This window comes from Tachypleus tridentatus, chromosome 9 (genome assembly GCF_004210375.1).
Source record: "Tachypleus tridentatus isolate NWPU-2018 chromosome 9, ASM421037v1, whole genome shotgun sequence".
Taxonomy (NCBI): Eukaryota; Metazoa; Arthropoda; class Merostomata; order Xiphosura; family Limulidae; genus Tachypleus; species Tachypleus tridentatus.
In genome coordinates, this window is record NC_134833.1 from 139072479 (window position 1) to 139094593 (window position 22115).

The 22115-nt window shown below is 34.8% G+C and overlaps 1 protein-coding gene across 2 annotated transcripts in view; it reads left to right on the forward strand.

Moving 5' to 3' along the window:
• The window catches only part of LOC143226503 (neurotactin-like), a 31179-nt gene extending 11029 nt beyond the window's left edge, over positions 1-20150 (forward strand). Inside the window, exons 2-8 of one of the 2 annotated variants that reach the window (XM_076457531.1) lie at positions 3578-3749; positions 5755-6666; positions 8537-8700; positions 9136-9284; positions 13208-13279; positions 18504-18688; positions 19555-20150. In XM_076457531.1, coding sequence (XP_076313646.1) covers positions 5893-6666; positions 8537-8700; positions 9136-9284; positions 13208-13279; positions 18504-18688; positions 19555-19965 — 1755 coding nt within the window. In that variant the 5' untranslated portion in view covers positions 3578-3749; positions 5755-5892 and the 3' untranslated portion in view covers positions 19966-20150. The remainder of the gene's footprint in view (positions 1-3577; positions 3750-5754; positions 6667-8536; positions 8701-9135; positions 9285-13207; positions 13280-18503; positions 18689-19554) is intronic. The other variant, XM_076457530.1, reaches the window with a different exon arrangement.
• Positions 20151-22115: the final 1965 nt, after the last annotated feature.

The window sequence follows — 22115 nt, forward strand, 5'->3', positions numbered from 1 at the left end:
GTTGAACACTTGCTTGGTATACCAGTCCTCCTATATGTATAATGACTTATGTGATGTTGAACACTTGCTTGGTATACCAGTCCTCCTATATATATAGTGACTTATGTGATGTTGAACACTTGCTTGGTATACCAGTCCTCCTATATATATAGTGACTTAGGCTGATGTTGAACACTTGCTTGGTATACCAGTCCTCCTATATATATAGTGACTTATGTGATGTTGAACACTTGCTTGGTATACCAGTCCTCCTATATATATAGTGACTTAGGCTGATGTTGAACACTTGCTTGGTATACCAGTCCTCCTATATATATAGTGACTTAGGCTGATGTTGAACACTTGCTTGGTATACCAGTCCTCCTATATATATAGTGACTTATGTGATGTTGAACACTTGCTTGGTATACCAGTCCTCCTATATATATAGTGACTTATGTGATGTTGAACACTTGCTTGGTATACCAGTCCTCCAATATATATAGTGACTTATGTGATGTTGAACACTTGCTTTGTATACTAGTCCTCCTATATATATAGTGACTAAGGCTGATGTTGAACACTTGCTTGGTATACCTGTCCTCCTATATATATAGTGACTTATGTGATGTTGAACACTTGCTTGGTATACCAGTCCTCCTATATATATAGTGACTTATGTGATGTTGAACACTTGCTTGGTATACCAGTCCTCCTATATATATAGTGACTTAGGCTGATGTTGAACACTTGCTTGGTATACCAGTCCTCCTATATATATAGTGACTTATGTGATGTTGAACATTTGCTTGGTATACCAGTCCTCCTATATATATAGTGACTTATGTGATGTTGAACACTTGCTTGGTATACCAGTCCTCCAATATATATAGTGACTTATGTGATGTTGAACACTTGCTTTGTATACTAGTCCTCCTATATATATAGTGACTAAGGCTGATGTTGAACACTTGCTTGGTATACCAGTCCTCCTATATATATAGTGACTTATGTGATGTTGAACACTTGCTTGGTATACCAGTCCTCCTATATATATAGTGACTTATGTGATGTTGAACACTTTCTTGGTATACCAGTCCTCCTATACTGTTAGGCTTCAGGAATTTTCTGATCGTGAATTTTATTCTATATACACAATATTTTGACATATGAAGAAATATATACTTTCCTACTCGTTATCTTCAGTCCAGATATGTAGTATTTTCACAAGATCTACGATGGAACACGTGTTTTCCTATTTGTAATCTGCGACCTAGATATACAATTGAATATAAACTCTTTACTTGACCACCTTTGATATCAAACCGTCACATATTGCATCAGATTCTGTTACTGGTGGGATTTTAAGACGGAACCAAATAAAGTAGATGAGAAAGAAAACGATAACAAAATGAAGGAAATATATATTAATTTCATACCAAGCTGGTGAGATGTAGCACACCGAAATCAGTAAATACTGTCGTGACCCGTGCTTCCAGAGCTGCATTATGCTCTGAAGAAACTTTATGACATATTTATAACACGCTGTGGTGACACTTTCTGATAAAATTATACCACAATGTGGTGACACTTGCTGACAAATTTTAACACACTGTGGTGACATATGTTGACAAATTTATAACACGATGTGGTGGCACTTTTTGATAAAATTATAGCACACTGTGGTGACACTTTCTGACAGAGTTATAGCACACTGTGGTGACACATGTTGATAACGTTAAAATACGCTGTGTTGACAAAGGCTGACAAATTTATACAACAATGTGGTGACACATGCTGACAAATTTAAAATACGCTGTGGTGACATGCTGACAAATTTATAACACGATGTGTTGACACATGCTGACAAATTTATAACACACTGTGTTGACACATGCTGACAAATTTAAAATACGCTGTGGTGACATGCTGACAAATTTATAACACACTGTGTTGACACATGCTGACAAATTTAAAATACGCTGTGGTGACATGCTGACAAATTTATAACACGATGTGTTGACACATGCTGACAAATTTATAACACATTGTGGTGATACTTGCTGACAAATTTATAACACACTGTGGTGACACATGCTGATAAAATTATAACACTCTGTGGTAACACTTGCTGATAAAATTATAACATGCTGTGTTGACACATGTCCAGAAAATTATAACACCTTACAGTAACACTTGTTGACAAAACTATAACAAGCTGTGGAGACATGTGCTGACAAAACTACAGCACACTGTTGCGTCATTGTAATATGAAGTTTCTCACTTTCAGGTTGCATTTGTGGAAATTACTGTCAGACTTTAAGTTCTCAGTTTTTGCGTTTTTCTTTCATTCTTTTTAACCTGTTGTAGTTCAAGTTTGTTCTTTGACCCTCAACGAAGGATAAAAAGTTCGCAATAAAAAAAAGGCATGATGTCATCCCAAAACGGTGAAGTCTTCCAGTCATTCTATTAGTAATAATTTAGGTGTTGTGGATAAGCACATAATTACTTGAGAGTAGTTAACACTGATCGTCACTGTTGAGCGATTCACGTAACATACACAGGACTACGTGATCCAAGGGAAAGTCACACGATTCAGTATCCCAGAGTTCCGTGTCGCTGCCCGAGAAGGTTTTAGCGTTGTGCGCGAATAAGTGTATTTTAACGTATTTAAAACTAAACAGTTTTTCCGAACCTGTTACCAGGTGCTAAGAATGGTGGAAATTTCTACAACTTTTTTTTTTTTTTTTAATTTAAGAGTGAGTTTTCGCTTTACAAGTGTAGCAACGAAACACCGATTTCAAAACATCAAAGCAGTGATTTATACTATCATTTAGCTTCGTTTCAGTCGTGTAACGTATAACTTTCTGAAAATAAACTCAGGAACATTTTCAAATATTTTACATTTATATAAATACAGAATAGGATAACCACCAAAAGTAACAAAACTGTAAAGTGGCGTAAAATTAATAAAACTATGATACCCGTGTATCTTAAAACGTCATAAAACTACGATACCCGTGTATCTTAAAACGTCATAAAACTATGATACCCATGTATCTTGAAACGTCGTGAAAGTTCCCATACGATTGTGTGTCAAAAAGTATTCTAAAACCACAAATCTCACGTGCATAAAGACTCCATAAACCTATCAAAGAAAAGTGTCATAACTGTCACATCCATGTGTCGTTTAGGACATCGTAAAATGTCCTAAGCCTATCATAGTAAAACGTATAAAACTGTCAGATAATTCTGTTACAAAAGTTCAGAAAAAATGAAAATATCTTAAAGTGGGGTGGGTGTGACGGCGCGTCATTCCGAGGATACATGGATCGTGTGTAGGGTTGTGCATGAATTACAATAGCGATGGTCAAGTCCCATCTGGTTAGGTAGTCTCTAACTAGTTGCCTTTCCTCTAGTCCATCAGTTAATATTTAGGAGAAGCTAGCGCAGAGAGACACTGAGTAGTTTTTAAGAGTTAACAAACTCTTAAAAGTCTGTCATATTTATTTATCAAACACTCTATAAAGGCTATTTATAAAGTATTTTGTATTCACCAAAAACGCAGTATTGATATATGAACACTGTTTTGTTTGAGTTTCCAGAATGATCACCGACAGAGACAGTCAAAGCGAGGACTCTACCATTAATGAGAACATCGTAATTGGTGAGGACCAGGATGAACAAGAAACGTGTGAAAAACCCAACAAAACAAAACCAAAACCTACTGATGAGCTCATCACGGAAGAAAGCCTTACTTTGTTTCAGAGGTATTGCAGAAGATATTTGTTATCTAAACTGATTTATACTTCCAAAATCGTATTAGCTCTGTGTTTGTATTAATCGCAGAATAACATAGAATATTTCGAGAGAGGAACTTTAATTATAATTTTAAAATAATTTCTATCGCTGATGAGTTAGAATACAATTCAGGTTTTAATATATTAATCATCACCCGAGTCTCCTCAATTCTAATATCTTCCTCGTTCTTGGAACTACATGATTGGTTAGTTGGTTGGTTTGGTGTTTCATGGCGCAAAGCAACTAGGCTATCTGCACCAAGCTACATGACGTAACGTAATATAAAATTACAAAGTTTTATCGTTAGCGATTCTGTCACATTCTTGATCAGCTGTTTGTACATATTTAAAAATTTACCAAATTACTTTTCTAATCAGATACCATTACCATTAACTTATCACTATACTTTTTCTAATCGGATACTGCTACCGCTCCCCAGTGGCACAGTGGTATGTCTGCGGACTTACACACTAAAAACCGGGTTTCGATACCCGTGGTAGGCAGAGCACAGATAGCCCATTGTGTAGCTTTGTGCTTAATTCAAAACAAACATTTTGTGACCCGGCATGGCCAAGCGTGTTAAGGCGTGCGACTCGTAATCTGAGGGTCGCGGGTTCGTATCCCCGTCGCGCCAAACATGCTCGCCCTTTCAGCCGTGGGGGCGTTATTATTTGACGGTCAATCCCACTGTTCGTTGGTAAAAGAGTAGCCCAAGAGTTGGCGGTGAGTAGTGATGACTAGCTGCCTTCCCTCTAGTCTTACACTGCTAAATTAGGGACGGCTAGCACAGACAGCCCTCGAGTAGCTTTGTGCGAAATTCAAAAAATAAACAAAAAACAAACATACTGTTACCATTAACTTATCACTATACTTTTTCTAATTAGCTACCATTAACTTATCACTATACGTTTTTCTAATCAGAAACTGCTACCATTAACTTACTATCATATTTTTTCTAATCAGAAACTGCTACCATTAACTTACTATTATATTGTTTTCTAATCAGAAACTGCTACCATTAACTTACTATTATATTTTTTCTAATCAGATACTGCTACCATTAACTTATCATTATACTTTTTTCTAATCAGATATTGCTACCATTAACTTATCATTATACTTTTTTCTAATCAGATATTGCTACCACTACCTGATAGGTTTTTATAGACACGTTGTTTTAAACAATGCATGACTGATCACATTTAATGGATAAACAACGTGAGAACTTTGAAGTTTGCCAACGCTTCCTTTTTCCTTGTACAGTTCTTAATCATCTTTAGTTATTTTAAGGCTATACCCATTGAAATTTGTGGATATTTTAATTTCAACATATTTTTATTTTTTTTTTAATAAACAACTGTCTTTAGCTATAAATGAAAGACTGACATAAAAAGACAATTCGGGTACATCAAAACCCACTTTATGAGCGGCTTTTTCTCCCTTTAAAATGTTATCAAACTATTTAACATGTAGTGCCAACAATATACAGAATGTACGAGTTAAAGAGATTCTGCTGGGTAAGAAACTAAAACCAATCTTAAACCATAATTTATTACGATAAAAATTGAGTGTATTGAAAAATAAAATTTTAAAAGTTTTGATTTTTATGCTACTTATTTTGGTGTTTGATCCTTATGTTGTTGTTTTCTTTTCTTTTAACATGGATGTGAACTGACAGAATATTTTGAGACAATGTGGGAATTACTAGTAAACAAAGATGATATTGTTTGTAATAACATTAGAAATAAAGAAGCCAAGAGAACTGTATATCTAAATTAATTTCACTGTTACATTTCCGGAAAGTAATTTAATCAGAATTAATGTATTTTTAACTTAAAGAGAAACGGAGAGATAGTTTAATTAGTGAAATTATCATTTCCTGTTTCAAACTTTCCATTTCATACATAAAACGCTCTCTTATAATTTCTTACATACTTATTTCGTGAATGTAAATCCAATTCACGTTTATTTTAGGCTGTTTAAAAGACGCTCTAAGATGAGTAAAATGAAAGTGGATACTGAGACATGCACAGAACTGCTAAGTAAACAGCAAGAAGGATCAAAATCACTTAAAATGAGAAAAGCAGCGAGGACGTATTTCAAACAGATCATATGGATAACAAAGAAAAAAACGGGAGTGGAACTGATGTAAATGTACCTGTGGTTGTCACAGATCCTTCTGGTTCCAAAAATACGGTTAATGTTAGCTTACAAACTTTCCATTGCTGGAAATGGATTCTTCTGGGAATTCTTGTAGTACTCTTAGTGATAATTGCTGTTATTCTCGGAATTTTGCTCACGATTTCTGAACCCAAGCCTTTTCTGCAGAGTTCTGACGCTTTGACTATAACTGAATGTGGTCAAGTTCAAGGACTGATACAAGATGGTGTCTATGTTTTTCAAGGTATTCCTTATGCCCTTCCGCCTACGGGCAAGCGTCGATGGAGACCCCCTCAATCACCAACTGGTATTGAAGATTGTTGGAACGGGACTTTCATGGCTCACAACATAAGCAAGTACTGTTACCAAATAGAGTTTTTATCTTCCCAGCGGGACTTCAGTGAAGATTGCTTGTATCTGAATGTGTACACTCCAAGCTTGTATCATAACCAACTTCGCCCTGTCGTGGTTTACATTCCAGGTTATTCTCTACAGGGTTATGGAAAGGATTTTGAGTGGAAACCTAATCCCCAATTAACTAGAGAAAAAGATGTCATATTCGTCACCTTTAACTATCGCTTGAGTGTGTTTGGTTTTCTGGCCTTAAAGGTGTTATCCGATGTTGTTCGGCCTCCAACTTCTGGAAACTATGGGTTATACGATCAAATTGCAGCTCTCAAGTGGGTGAACAAAAATATCATACATTTTGGTGGAGACCCAAAAAAGGTGATTCTCGAATTTCTATTTTTGAAGTATAATACTTGCTTTGAACACTGAATTTCTCCCTCATCTAGATGCAAGCTAGCGTTTTTGCGTGGCAGGGTAAAGAAAAACAATCCTGTATTTTTTTTGTAGGAGGTGTTTCAAGCACCGTTCTAAAGTTTGGAAATTCATATTATGGTAATTTATTTCAATAGTGAATTATGAGCAGTTAAAGAGAGACAGGGGTTCAGAATGGCAGGCCAAAAACACGAACAGATTATCATTTTTAAATTTTCAAGTCATATTATTTGACCTGTTGTCGTCATCTGTATGACATTGCAGACCTCGTTCTAGATTTGGTGGAGGGCGACTGTTATTCCCACCCTCTTATTGGCAGCACCAAACCTATTTCTGAGTCCCGTTTTACAGATGGACTTGCTTCAAAGAAGATTTTAAAATATAAAAGTCCATCGTGATCTCATCCCCAGTAGATGCACAAGCTTAAAGTCGAACATCTGGATATCTTTCACGCACATGTAATCAAGAAGATAATGATTAGTGATGGTGAAGAGCACCAAAGTTACAGTAGTGGTCAGTCGTAGATCTGTTTGAAAAACAGAAGTAACAACGTACACACACAAACACAATGACTCAAACAGCAGATCCAACGATTACGCAACAAGAAGTGTGGCGAGTTATAATTAAGTCTATTTCTTCCAGTTAGAAAAATGTGAATTGCAACATCTCATGCATCTGTTTCCCTGAGATTGAATAAATCTCCAAACGTTTTTACGTTCGATTCATGTCAGTTATGAAGTTCTGGTTGAGGGAGAAATTCTGTGTAGAAAACCTTAGAGCTTCAGTCTAATCCAAACAATGTAAACTCAACGTTAATAAAATATTTCTCTTATTAATTGTCGTAATGATTGATAAAGTACTTTCATTGTTATTTGATGTAATAACTGAAGAACACAGTAAAGTTAAACTAGCATGAAGTTGATATTACTACTTTCTACTCTATCTTACTCTACAGTTTCAGGTTTGTATTGTTCATATTATTAGTTTGATACTCTGACTTACGCTAATGCATCATTGTAGTGAATGTTGCTAAGTAAGGGAAATTCAAGAGAAGCCACCTATTAGAAAGAATTATAACTGTTAATAGTTTGATATCTTAACGTATTTTAATTCGTTGTAATAATAATAAATATATTTGAGTAAGTGGACGTCAAAGAAGGATCATATACTGTAATGAATTTTGATAACAAGAGTTTAGTAATCTGACACACTTATGCATCATTGTAATAGATCCTAGTTAAATAAACGAATATTCCAGAAGGATCAGATATTATATTGTTGATATTAATAGTTTAACGTGCTGATCTAATACTGTAATGATTGTGGGTAAATAGATAAAAATGAGCAAATGAATGTTTTTAACATGACTTGGAAGTTTAATGTTAAACAAACGCCCTCTCTTTATATAGCGAGCTAATTTAAAGTTTCAGGTTTATTTCACGAACCAAAAATTATTATAAGTTGTCTAGTGACTCTCTGAGTGGCTACTGTATGAATAATATAACAAAACGTATTAACTTTTTTTATTTCTCAACAAATTCCTCATATCAAATGAGAGGTGTAATTCATTCGTTCTGAGTTTTTTGGAGGGGGGCCTTTTTGCATACTCTACACATAGTATAAATTCCTCGTGGACCTCAATCTAGCGATTTCTAGCCAGTAACAGTCGCCGCACTTGAATAAATAAACTTGTTACATATCTGTTGAAATCAGCAACTATATATTTTAAGTTATGTATATACATTTCTGTGGTCCTGGAGTTACTTTGAGAACATGTTTTGGGTCTCTAGTGTGTTTGTTTATAAATCTCTTGCAGGTAACAGTCTTAGCTTACGGTTCTGGAGCTACAGCGGCTATCTATCTTCTCAGCTCCGTGAAAAGCCACGATCTCTTCAAACAGATGTGGATTACGGGACCGTCTGCATATTTCACGAACAAAACTCTACAACAAGTTGAGATGGACAATCTACAGTTTCTTAGGTTCTTCCTTGATGTTATACAAATGTTCTTTATTAAGTTTTAGAGTTACAAAATAAAGTATAAGCCTCGTTTCTAAAAATAGTTTGAAATTTTGTTGTAACATACATTACAAAATTCAGGAATGTTTTCTCGAAGTGACATGAAACTTTGTTCTAATATGATCTCCTACTTGAACACATATTTTAATTTGAATACAACAATATTTTGCGTAGAAATGGGCTATGGTGCACACTTTCCGAAAGCTATCAATTCTCAGTGGCATCTGTAACTTTGAGAAGATCAAACTTTAACACAAACACTATATTTTTTTTTTTTCAGAACAATGTTAAAATGTAGTTATAGTACATGCCGTTCAACCGCGACTTTATACAGGCCGATTTACTTATTTAAAATAGTTTCAACATAACGTACTTAATCTCGTGTTTTCTGTTTCAGTAATCTAAACTGTGACACTAGAGAGTGCTTACTTCGCAAAACACCCGAAGATTTGTTGACCTCCCTGCCGAAATCCTGGTCAGTCGAACATCCATCTGATCTGCCTTCTTCGTCTGACCATCCTTTTCCATCTGTGACTGTTATTGATGGTAAATAAATGCTGGGAGCTTATTTAGTAAATAAATTATAAATATTATTTACTGTAGTAACTGCATCTTTTCTCTCTTCTTAAATATGTTCTTTGTTTTTCTTGTTACCCAGTTATAGAAAACAACGATGTAGCAGTCTTCTAGTTTTGATTAGTGTCATAACAGTATAATGAATATAGCTATACTACCGGTGTATAGTGTTCATTTTATCTTTAACCATAGTTAGGCACGCACAATGTATTAAAGAAAATTTATATTTTGATCTTTTATTAAGCAATTATAGAATGAATAATTAATTCTGTTTGTAAAATAATTTAGATTTTGACATTTATCTTGCTAAAGTTTCTCCTTCCACATGTACTAAATAGTACATTACATTGATTAGACTGTTGAATTTCTCACTTTATTTTGTGGCCCGGCATGGCCTAGCGCGTAAGGCGTGCGACTCGTAATCCGAGGGTCGCGGTTTCGCGCCCGCGTCGCGCCAAACATGCTCGTCCTTTCAGCCGTGGGGGCGTTATAACGTTATGATCAATCTCACTATTCGTTGGTAAAAAAATAACCCAAGAGTTGGCGGTGGGTGGTGATGACTAGCAGTCTTACACTGCTAAATTAGGGACGGCTAGCACAGATAGCCCTCGAGTATCTTTGTGCGAAATTACCTAACAAACACTTTATTTTGTACTTAACTTTCATATCGGATTCAAGTTTACTTGACGCGACATCTTTATTCGTGAAGACGTAATAATCCTTTCTAAAAATGTGCAATAACAAAACTTGAGATAATTATAACAAAATGTAATAATTAAAACCAAATGCCTCTCTCTACATATATAAGTACATGTGTTTCTGCAAATGCCAAATGTCTGTTTGTCGTGCTCTGTATCGTATCTCCTGTATAAAAATGTTTCTTTTCATTACAGAAAAAAATTATTCATTTTTTTACAATTCTTATAATTTTTATTAACATAAAAATAGACCACTCAGTTTTTTAGGCGCTGGACTGTGAATACAGAAAAAAATGATTAAGAATAGCAATGTTTATTCTTGTAAGGGATTTTCATGAAAAAACAAACTCAACTTTTTCCGTCAATTGAAAGAAATATTTCAAAGATAGGAGCATGAACGAGAGAAAGACATAAAGAGAAACATGTTTGAGAATATGTTTGGTGTTGTTTCATTTATATATATGCGTGTTGTTTTGTTTATGTCGATATTATCTTCCTGCATGATCTTACTGCATCTTGTCGAATAAATTGATGTCTTACAGAAATGACAACTGTCGAAAAGTGCTTACTTTGTTAGCGGTCTTTTCTTGCGCTCAGTAAATAATAGAGAACTGTGGCATCCAGCGGAAAAATAAATCTCAGCGCTCTGTTTTGTTGGATGATCGCTTTAAAACTAAAACAGTTTTTGCTAAAAATTGCAATATAGTCAATCTCCTTTGTTAATAAATAAACGTAATGCACTTTTTCTTACCAAAATAATACATGGAATGACAAAAGATGGTTGTAAAAAGCCAACTACACAATTATATTGCATATACGCTCTGATCCAAGGGATTGGGTTGATTGCACATTTTGTATTTACTCATCACTAATTTTATGAAGGTTACCGTTGAATTGTTTAAATGGGCATCTGCTAGTACAATAATAAATAACAAAGATTATGTCATACTAAATCAGTGTTGCACAACATGAATACAGTATCATTGCATTCGCTACAAATAATGGATTATGTTGTCATAATGTTTCTCAACTTTGACTATATCTTCATAATACATTGCATAAAAACACAAACTGTATTGTTATATCACATTGTCTCAAAACATAAGTTATAGAATCATAAAACTTTGTTTAAAAATATTTAGATCTCTAGTGATTCAGCGGTAAATCTGAGGACTTATGACACTAAAAATCGGGATTCGATATCCACGTCGGACAGAGCATAAATAGTCTACTGTACTGTGCACTTAACAACAACAAGCTTATTTTGTAGTGTATTTAACGAAATATAAAAATAGATAAGATATTCCAATTACGCCTCCGCCCCTGGGTCAGAAGTCTGCAGAAGCATGACACTGAAAATCAGATTTGGATACCTGTGGTGATCAGAACACAGATAGCCCACTGTGTATAATTGGACTCAGTAATTAACAACAATCAATAAAAATACAGTTTGTTTGTGTTTGTACATACATATACCTTTCAAAGGTTGATATAATCGGTGTTTTAATCGAAAAGCCAATGTTATCATTACAAGACTATTTACTTGTCAATGTGGTTAGGGTGCTCGACTTGTAATTTGAGGTCAGTTGGTTAGAATCCCAGTCACAACAAACATGCCTACTCTTTCAGTCGTGGGAGTGTTATAACTTTACAGCCAATACCACTATTCATTGGTGAAATAGTAGCCCAAGAATTGGCGGTAGGTGGCGATGACTAGCTGCTTTCCCTCTAATCTCACACTGCTAAATTAGGGACGGACAGCCCTCATGTAGCTTTGTGCGAAATTAAAAAACACAAACACGTACCTGGATCCAAGCAAAATTTCACACACATATGTGCAGCGATAAGTAAATCTACAGATTTACAACGCTAAAATAAGGGATTCGATTCCCCTCGGTGGACTCAGCAGATAGACCGATGTGGCTTTTCTATACGAAAACACATTCACTTTCATACATTTATATAGATAACTTCATCGAAATTGTTTTCGTATTTGCTATAAGGTCACTTTCTCTGAATTCTGTTCAGATTATTTGTAGAGGCCAGTTCATTGAACCTGTGCTACATATTTGTTGTATGGTATATCTTCTGAGAACTGATTTTAATATTTTTTATATATTAACTTCTCTAGAACTGTATTACAGGTTTATTGTTCACGCTTGCTACTTGAAATTGTGTTACATATTTCGTGTGGTCACTTTCTTTCAGTATGTTTTCTATTTCCTTCATATATTATTTAACTTTCCTAATTTTATTCTGTAGAGTTTAGCGACAAAATAGCGTATTATGTCGTATCATACACAATACAAAAGTGAAATTATTGCATAATAAATACTTTGTATTGTGATAAATCTGTACAGAAATCAACCAAGAACACATGAAACTTAGAGTTAAACACTTATTGTCTTACTTCAGAAATAAAATGAATATGAAGTTTTAAGACATACCTTTACTTACCTTTCTATCAGGGCCCGGCATAGTCTGATGGTTAAGATGCTCGACTCGTAATCTGAAAGTCGCGGGTTCGAATCCCCGTCGCTAAAACATGTTCGTCCTATATAATGTGACGGTCAATTTCGCTATTCGTTGGTAACAAGAATAATTCAAGAGTTGGCGATGGCTGATGATGTCTAGTTGTCTTTCCTCTAGTTTTAAACTCCTGGCCTGGAATGACCAGGTGGTTGAGACACTTGACTCGTAATTCATGGGTCGTGGGGTTGTTATAATGTTACGGCCAATCCCCCTATTCGTTGGTAAAAGAGTAGTCAAGAGTTGGCGGTGGGGGGTGGTGACTAGTTGCCTTCCCTTTAGTCTTACACTGCTAAATTAGGGACGGCTAGCGCAGATAGCCCTCGTGTAGCTTTGCGCGAAATTCAAAACAAACCAAACCATTACTAGAAATACGTGTTGAGGACGTGTGCACTCAGAATGTTTAGCACCATAGGTGAGTTGAAAGCACTGTTCCGAAATGAAACAGAAACATTTGAAACAGACATTGGTTGCTTTACTTCTTGTAGATGTAAGACTGTTTCTAACTGCGTTTAACATGTTTTTATTTCAAAGTCTTTACAGATAACACATCGAAGGTCTGTTTAAACAGTTTAATTTGGAAAACTAGAGAGTTTTGGAAAACAAAATATAAATGTGTTGTTTATTAAAAATACTTGTATCTCATGTGTTTTTTTCTTACTTCAGGTGTTGTTGTGTATAATGATCCGTATAGAATGTGGTCTGACGGAGCAGTGAACGATGTTCCTGTTGTTATAGGTAAGGAAATGGTTTTCACTGTTATACGTATTATGGATTTAGCCAATCCAGACTAAAAACTACTGACAATATATTGTTTTAGAAGCTATCTACCAAAACGCCTGTAATACGTTGTGTGAGGCAACGGTGTACTGAGTTTGAAATATTGTCGACAATGGTTTTAGCTGGACTATTAAATCAACGTTTCAGAACACTGTAACACACTTAGGAATATTAGAAATTATAAATGTCACGGGAACAACACTTAATGCTAAGTAAAAATATCATTCACTGTCTTACTTCAGAAACGATTTAAGGAGATAGAACAAGTAAACAAATTTTTACTGTCTTACTTCAGAAACGATTTAAGGAGACAGAACAAGTAAACAAATTTTTACTGTCTTACTTCAGAAACGATTTAAGATCACAGAACAAGTGAGATTATTATTTACTCTTGTACTTCAGAAATATAACGGCTTTTAATATAATGTTAGATAAAAATACACCGAAATGAAAGCATTTTCAACATGCACACTAGAAAGTAAATGTTTTGTGAGTTTCGTACCTTATGTGATATCAGTAAGTGTTCCAGCCAGACATTTAACATTAGATAACAGTATGTTTCCATTAAAACATTTGCGACTAATATTAAGTGTGTGTGTGTTTTCTTATAGGAAAGTTACATTAGACTATCTGCTGTGTCCACCGAGAGGAATCGAACTCCTGATTTTAGCGTTGTAAATCTAAAGACTTTCCGCTGTCCTAGTGGGGGACAATATTAAATAACTTTACCAACTGAACGTCATAAAGTTTGTTTTGTTTGTTTTTGAATTTCGCACAAAGCTACTCAAGGGCTATCTGTGCTAGCCGTCCCTAATTTAGTAGTGTAAGACTAGAGGGAAGGCAGCTAATCATCACTACCTACCGCCAACTCTTGAGCTACTCTTTTACCAACGAATAATGGGATTGACCGTCACATTATAACGCCCCCACGGCTGAAAGGGCGATAATGTTTGGCGCGACGGGGATGCGAACCCGCGACCCTCGGATTACGAGTCGCACGCCTTAACACGCTTGGCCATGCCGGGCCTACGTCATATAGAACTGTAGTTTATTTACGAAATATAAAAGTCTGCAAGTGTCACATTTGAACAAACATTTAATCTTACTGTGATAATATTAAAGCATCAGTTAATATATATATTCAACAGTGATGTTGGGTGACACTTTTGTGTGAGCATCCAAGAGTACTGTAAGTTACTTTGGAAGATAGTATGTAAGGGTTACACCTGGTCTCAAACATGCTAGATAATACTGCATCAAAATCACTCGAATGATACTGTCTGATGTAAAAATACGCTGTAATAGAATCAGTAAAACAAAAAACAGTTTGAGGTTATTTAACATCTATCATTTTCTTCCTTCAAACGCGTTACGTAGGAAATGTTCAGGTACAGAATGGTCGTTGGCTTGCAATCAGTTAGCTGATCCGAAACAGTAGAAAAGTTTATAGCCTGTTAGAACTGACCATTCTGACCATCACAGAATACCTTTAGAGCTCTTGACTATTCACGTGTGTCAGGTGCTAGAAGTGTTGTTTGATAATCCCAAGTACCTGAAGAGTTGTTAGTTATCTGAAGGTGCCAGAAGAGTTGTTTGATATCTCCAAGTACCTCAAAAATTGTTAGCAATATGAAGGTGCCAGAAGAGTTGTTTGATATCTCCAAGTACCTCAAGAATTATTAGCTATATGAAGGTGCCAGAAGAGTTGTTTGATATCTCCAAATACCTCAAGAATTATTAGCTATATGAAGGTGCCAGAAGAGTTGTTTGATATCTCCAAATATCTCAAGAATTATTAGCTATCTCAAGGTGCCAGAAGAGTTGCTTGATATCTTTAAGTATCTCAAGAATTGTTAGCCAATTCAAGGTGCCAGAAGAGTTGTTTGATATCTCATAGTACCTCATGAATTGTTAGCTATCTCAGGGTGCCAGAATAGTTGTTTTGCAGGTACATAGCTATTTAGAGACACAAGAAAAGCTATTGGATATACTCAAGTGTCAGATACTTAGAGTTGTTGGTCTGTAGGCAATTTATTATTCCCAGGCTCATGAAAAGTTATTGATTATTCTCAGGTGCCCGATAAGCTGTTGGCTATATCCACATATCAGAAGAATTGTTGACTTGCAAGTATTTAGTTACCTCAAGGATACTGAAATGTTGTTGGCTATCTCTAGATGCTAGGAGAGTTGTTTACTATCGTTCGATTGGATATCTCCTCGTCTTGAAGTGTGAGTTGTGATGTTAATCGTTGTGCGTAAAACTTTGAAAAGTCTGATAAAATATACCTTGCAAAACCATTTAACAAAGTTTAGAATTATTCCCGCTGATTTCTCCAAGCTCGTTCCCTTGACTGTGGTTTCACTAGTTAGTAGATAGGGACAGTGGGAATCTCATTAATCTATTCATGAGCGCCGCTGGTTAGATGACGAGACATTATTTGACTATCGATATTTCAAATCACCTAATTTAACGTCAGGGACGACGATACCGACAGATGCCGGTTGTTCTTTCACGTGAATGGAAAGAGAGTCATAGTTACCAGTTTATCCGCGCTTGGTTGAATTTCTTCACTTTGGCATTCAGAGCACTGGGCAGAAATCACATTGTGTCAGCACCGTTCAATGGTCATCGCAATGCTTTGTTTTAATTAGACAGTCAGATTCCCCCGGTCGGTGCTAGTTCTGAGTCGGCTGTAAGTTGCTGGTCGAAACGTTTGCGTCTGGCGGGATCCCGGCACGCCGCGTAGCTGAGACAGTTAGCAGTAGTTTTAGGTGTTATGAAAGAAAATAATCTTGGAGTTATGGTGGATCAGTCTCTTGAGCCATCCAAGCAGTGTGCTGTTACTAATGGTAGGGCAAATAAGATTATAGGCCATAATTTTATTATATATAGGTTACTGGTTAGGATACTTTTAAGGTATTGTGTTATGTGTTGGGAGTTGTTATGTAATATGTTAATTTACTCTAAGAAATTACGTAATTCAAAAAGCGAGTTGGGGACAAAAAAGTCGAGTAGGGAGTTGATGGGTTGTTACAAGATAAGTAAGGACTGTGGAGTAGGGAGTTAGTGGGTTGTTACAAGATAAGTAAAGACTGTGGAGTAGGGAGTTAGTGGGTTGTTACAAGATAAGTAAAGACTGTGGAGTAGGGAGTTAGTGGGTTGTTACAAGATAAGTAAAGACTGTGGAGTAGGGAGTTAGTGGGTTGTTACAAGATAAGTAAAGACTGTGGAGTAGGGAGTTAGTGGGTTGTTACAAGATAAGTAAGGACTGTGGAGTATGGACAATCAGAACTTGTTTTTGTGAATATAAGGTAACTATCTTTCTGTAGTGGCAGTTGGGTATAGTATTGAGGGTGGGAAGTCGGCCATTATTACGTCAAAATTCATAAATAAGAGATAGCAATGTTTGTTTTTGACATTATAATAATATTATTCTAAAACTTATTTTTAAGTGGAATGTATTTACTTCTGATGATATGAAGGCAGTAAACTTAAGTGAATTTAAGGGTAGGTTTTGTAAATATATGAAATATAAGTATTGGCTTTAAGAGTTTTATTTTTGTAAATTATTTATTTGATAGTTTTAGTTTAGTTTAGAAGATGGGATGGCCGAGGACTGTTGAATTGTTATGAGTGGAGAATAAAAGCTATGTTGTGTGTTCCGAGATGAAGTAGGAATGAATTGTGGAGAGTACGTTGTATAATTTGGTATAACTGTAGACTATATTAAGGTCTTGGATGTTGCTAGCTGTGAAAATGTTGAGATTACTGTAAGGTTTTAAGGATCTTGAAGTGAAAGCTGTAGTGTTAATAGTTGTGCGAAAATATTTGAAAAGTTTGATAAAGTATATTTTGCAAAATCATTTAACAAAGTTTAGAATTTTATTGGATGGTCAAGATAGTTTTACAAAGGGAAATTATTTCATTGCAAATCTATTGATATTATTTGAAATGTTACTGCTTATGTAGGTGTAGAGTTGGTGATTTTAGATTTTCAAAACTCTTTGACAATTTGCCATATAAAAGTCTTGTAAATTTATATTTTTAGATGTGCGAGATAGATTAGCAAACTGGATATATTGGAGGGTGGATGGAGGAAAGCAGAGGGTTGTTATGAATGAAGTTCATTCAAACTGGGTTACTGTCACAAGTGAGGTACCTCAGGGCTCAGTCTTAGGACTTTCGCTCTTTTTTTTTTTATTTACATCAATGGCATAAAGGAATGCAGAATATATTAAGGTTTTGGATGCTACTGCTTTACAGAATAATTTATATCATTTAGTGAGTTGGAAAAATAAATGACAAATGGATTTTAACCATAATAAAAGCAAGATATTGCATGTGGATTATCATAATTTGAATTATAAGTATAGTTTATATTGGAATAAACTTAACAGTGTCATGAAAAAAATGATCTTGGTGAAATGGTGGATCAGTCTCTTAAGTCATCCAAGCAGTGTGCTGTCGCTAGTGGTACTGGAAATAAGATTTTAGGTTGTAGTTTTATTATATAGGTTACTGGTTACGATATTTTTAGGGTATTGTGTTGAGTGTTGGGCTCTTTACCTTAGGAAGGACATTGAATTGTTAAGAAGGATTAAGAGGAGGGCTAATAAAATGGTCCCTGAGATGAGGAGTTGGCTTTCAAGGAAAGGTTGAAATATTTGAAATTCTTTTCTTTCGAAAAGATAAGAGCTATAGGGGGATCTGACTGAGGTTTTTAAGACTGCATAATAATTTATCATACTTAACAGTGAGAACAGTAGGAAAAGACACAAATATAAATTTTGGTAAGGTAGAATTCACCATTGGCTAAGACAGTTTTATTTTTTAAGTGGAGTGGATGTACTTCTGATGTTGTGGAAGCAGTAAATGTAAATAAATTTAATAGTAGGCTTTGTAAATATATGAAATATAAGTATTGGCTTTAAGATTTTTATTTTATTTATTTTTTGTAATTTATTTATTCGGTAGTTTTAGTTCAGTGTAGAAGACGGGATGGCCGAGATGGATCAATAGATTATCTGTTGTTTCAAAACATTATGTTATGTGCTATGTTGTTACGTGCTATGTTGTTATGTGCTATGTTAATTTATTCTAAGAAATTAAACAACTCAAAAAGATATGTTCATGTATGTTGTATTATTATACCTTGATTTATAATTGGTGTTTCATGTCTAGGGAGTTCAGAACAAGAAATAGGGCTATGGAGTATGGACCACCAGAGCTTGAGCACTTGGACTTGGGAAGATTTTAGCAACTACATTAGACAAAAGTTAGATACTATAAACACTAATCTCACAGATTCAGTGTTGAATTTCTACATAACAAACACATCTACTCCACAAAAGCAGTTCTATACAATGGTAAGCTTTTGAAATTATTCAAGACGTTCAAAATAGCCATGTAATGATAAGGTAAATATCCTTAGTTGGAGACAAATAAGGAAAGTTAGTTTTCATCACTCAAAATGTTACACCAGATTAATCGAGCATCACAATGTGTAAAGTCTCAACAGAATTAAAAAACTTCCCAAACTTAAATACAGAAAACATGAGAACGATAAGAGTCGCTCATTATGACGTCAAAATTCATAAATAAGAAATAGTAGTCTTTTTGGTTTTGACATCATAATAATATCATTCTAATACTTATGAAATGCAAAAGTCATAAATTACTTGAAGCCTATTTCTTGAAAATTCTATTTTGTTCCACAAAAACTTATTCGTATTTTGCTCTGTCTTGTTAATTTTGATACTATTCAAATTATAAGTGTAATTAGTTTTATATAGAACAAATATCCTATGAGCGTAGTTAATTTGGTGTAGAACAAATTCTTAAGTTATTGTAGTTATCTTTCTATATAACAAACTTTCTTACAAGTGTAATTAAGTTTGTAGAAAACAAACTTTTCTACAAGTTACTATTTTATAAAAATATTCTTATACAAGAGTAACTATCTTTCTGTAGAACAAATTACTCATTGAATGTGCCATGTCCCTAAAGAACAAACTCTTCTATGAAAGCACTTATATTCTAGCAAAAAACGTTTCTACAAGCGCCGTTATCTTTCTATACAATAATGTCTTATATAAGAGCAGTTATCTCTCTATAGAATAAATTTACGAAGTAAGTGTAGTTGTTTTTAACTAAGTTTTCCTTCTCTTTTCCCCTTCTTCATGAAGACAGTTCCTCCTGTAGCATCAGTAATTAGGTTCGTATTTCTATATAGGTCTCAGATGTTCGAAGTGTCTGTCCTGTTCAACATCTGACCAAAACCATAGCTGACACACTAGAATCCAATGTGTACTCCTATATTGTTAACTATGTCCCCAGTAGTGACATCCAACTTGTTAATACAACTATTCCCAGACTCGCCTTCAGTGGATTGGACGTTGTTGCTATCTTTGATCTTCTGGATAACTACCTAATGAAGCCCAGTGAACAGGATATTCAGTTTCAAAGGATCCTCCAGGAACTATTCTACACCTTTGTGCATACTGGAAAACCTTTCGTACGATATTCGTCTTTGAAAGAAACACCCTTCATTAATTTCCTTGGCAACAAAGTTAACGTGAGGTTAGCACCTTATGAAAATTGTCACGTGTGGAAGAACTTACTGAAGTTTGGAAGAATGAATTAAACAGATTTTTGTTCTATATTTCAACTATCGTAAGAAAGAAATCTCTGGACTTCTCGATATTCTGATCTTATGACTATAACACAAATCTAAGTTATTGGTATAATGAATTTTTTTAAACAAATGAAACTACATAACACCATTTTTAAACTTATTTGTTTTTACCTAAAATAAAAAATCGTATTCAAATATTATATTGCACATATTTCTAACCTTAGAAGAAGCACAGGTTCAAAATGAAGAAGAAAAATCCAGGTGAAACAAATAAAAGAAAATTGAGCCAAACAGTAACTCTTACAACAAACAATACGAAGCTATCAATTATATATTTTTTATAGTAAGGTACACTCCGCCCTTTCGTTAATCTTACTTTCATTAACAGTATTGGTTAAAAGGTTTAATATACATATTGCATTTTTAGCTTAGTATATCAATTTGGGACTCATTTAGTTTTCCTATACTGGCCAAACCTTATAAATTACCAAGCATTACTTTGCCCCCTGGCCTGTCATGGCCAGGTGGTTAAGGCACTCCACTTGTAATCTGAGGGTTGCGGGTTTTAATCCCCATTATTTCAAGCATGCTCTCCCTTTCAGCTGTGAGTGAGTTATAACGTTACGGCCAATCCCATTATTCGTTGGTAAAAGAGTAGCCCAAGAGTTGGCGGTGGGTGGTGATGACTAGCTGTCTTTCCTCTAGTATTACACTGCTAAATTACGGACGACCAGCGCAGATAGCCCTCGAATAGCTTTGCGCAAAATTCAAACCAAACCAAACCCCAATTTACACCTGTAAATGGGTGTTTTATCATTGCAAATTTCTGCTAGAGATTTTCATAAAACTTCAAGGGTCAGTTGTCAAAATTAAAGTCAGCAGTTTCGCTGTTAAAAAAATTATACCTTGTATAAAAAAAAGTTTCATTGTATTCAGGGTTAAAATTCTCAAAAAAATACAGGTATTTAGCTGATTTTGAAAAATTAAAGTATATACATGCAAACACAAAACGACAATTTGGGTGTCAAATAATAAATACTTTTGAAGGAACAATGGAACACTCCAAAAACTCAACTCAAATAAATCCCGGTACCGGTACCACCTTAAAAAAAAAGTTTCGGTGGACAATACCGGTGAGTACCGACAGAATATCACTCCTTCTTGTAGTTTTTTTACCATTATGGAAATCTCACCGTTAAATCAAATTTATTTTATTTGTTGTATCGTTTTTTGCCGTTAAGAAAACCTTCCAGTTATTTGTTTATTTTTACCATTATGAATACTTTACCTTGAAAACAAAATTCAGCGTCATTTATTTTTGTTTTTTACTGTTATGAAAATCTTACTTTTAAAACAATGTTAACATCATCTGTTGTAGTTTTTTTATCATTATGGGAACCTTGCCATTAAAACAATACAGTGTGACTCGTTTAGCCTTTACCTTTATGGAAACCTTACTGGCTATCTCTAATCAAACAAACATTTTCACTAAACCTACACCAGTTTGTTACAAGATGGTAAATGTACCGCGTACAAATATAACACGGTGAAGAAATCGTTGATTAGAGACTATACTTGTTTTTGAGAAATAAATTAACACTTTCACATAGAAAAGCATTACACAGGTTGATTTCCAAAACCTTCTAGTAAATCAGTCCTGGACTTATGATGTTAAATTTGATATATTGCTTATTAATAACGAACTTTAACTACTGATTCAAGGAATAAGCTTAATAAAAAATACTAGCAAAAAGTAACTCATTTATTCTCTCTTTTTTTGTAAGAAGTGAGTCTAATAAAACGCAGAATTTCGAGTCCCAGTTTGTTATTAAAAATAGAAATTTTTGAAATTGGAGTTTGTTGTTAACCATTGAAAATACTCTGACGTTTGGTGAGAGCATTTCAGTCATATATAACGAATCATGGCCCTTTTCCTATTGGGCGAGGAAACTCGTCTAGAGTTTAATGTGTCGTACTATCTGGTGACACATCGTTTAGCTTAGATTTCACCAGAATGAATAGCTGTAAAATAAATGGTTATTTAGAATTCATTAATTACTACAGAGGCATCTATAAGCCCACGTCCCACAAGATGGGGCCTTAGTTTTGAGGAGCAAGGAGAAGACTCAGTCCTGATGAGTAAAACAAGTCAGAGATAT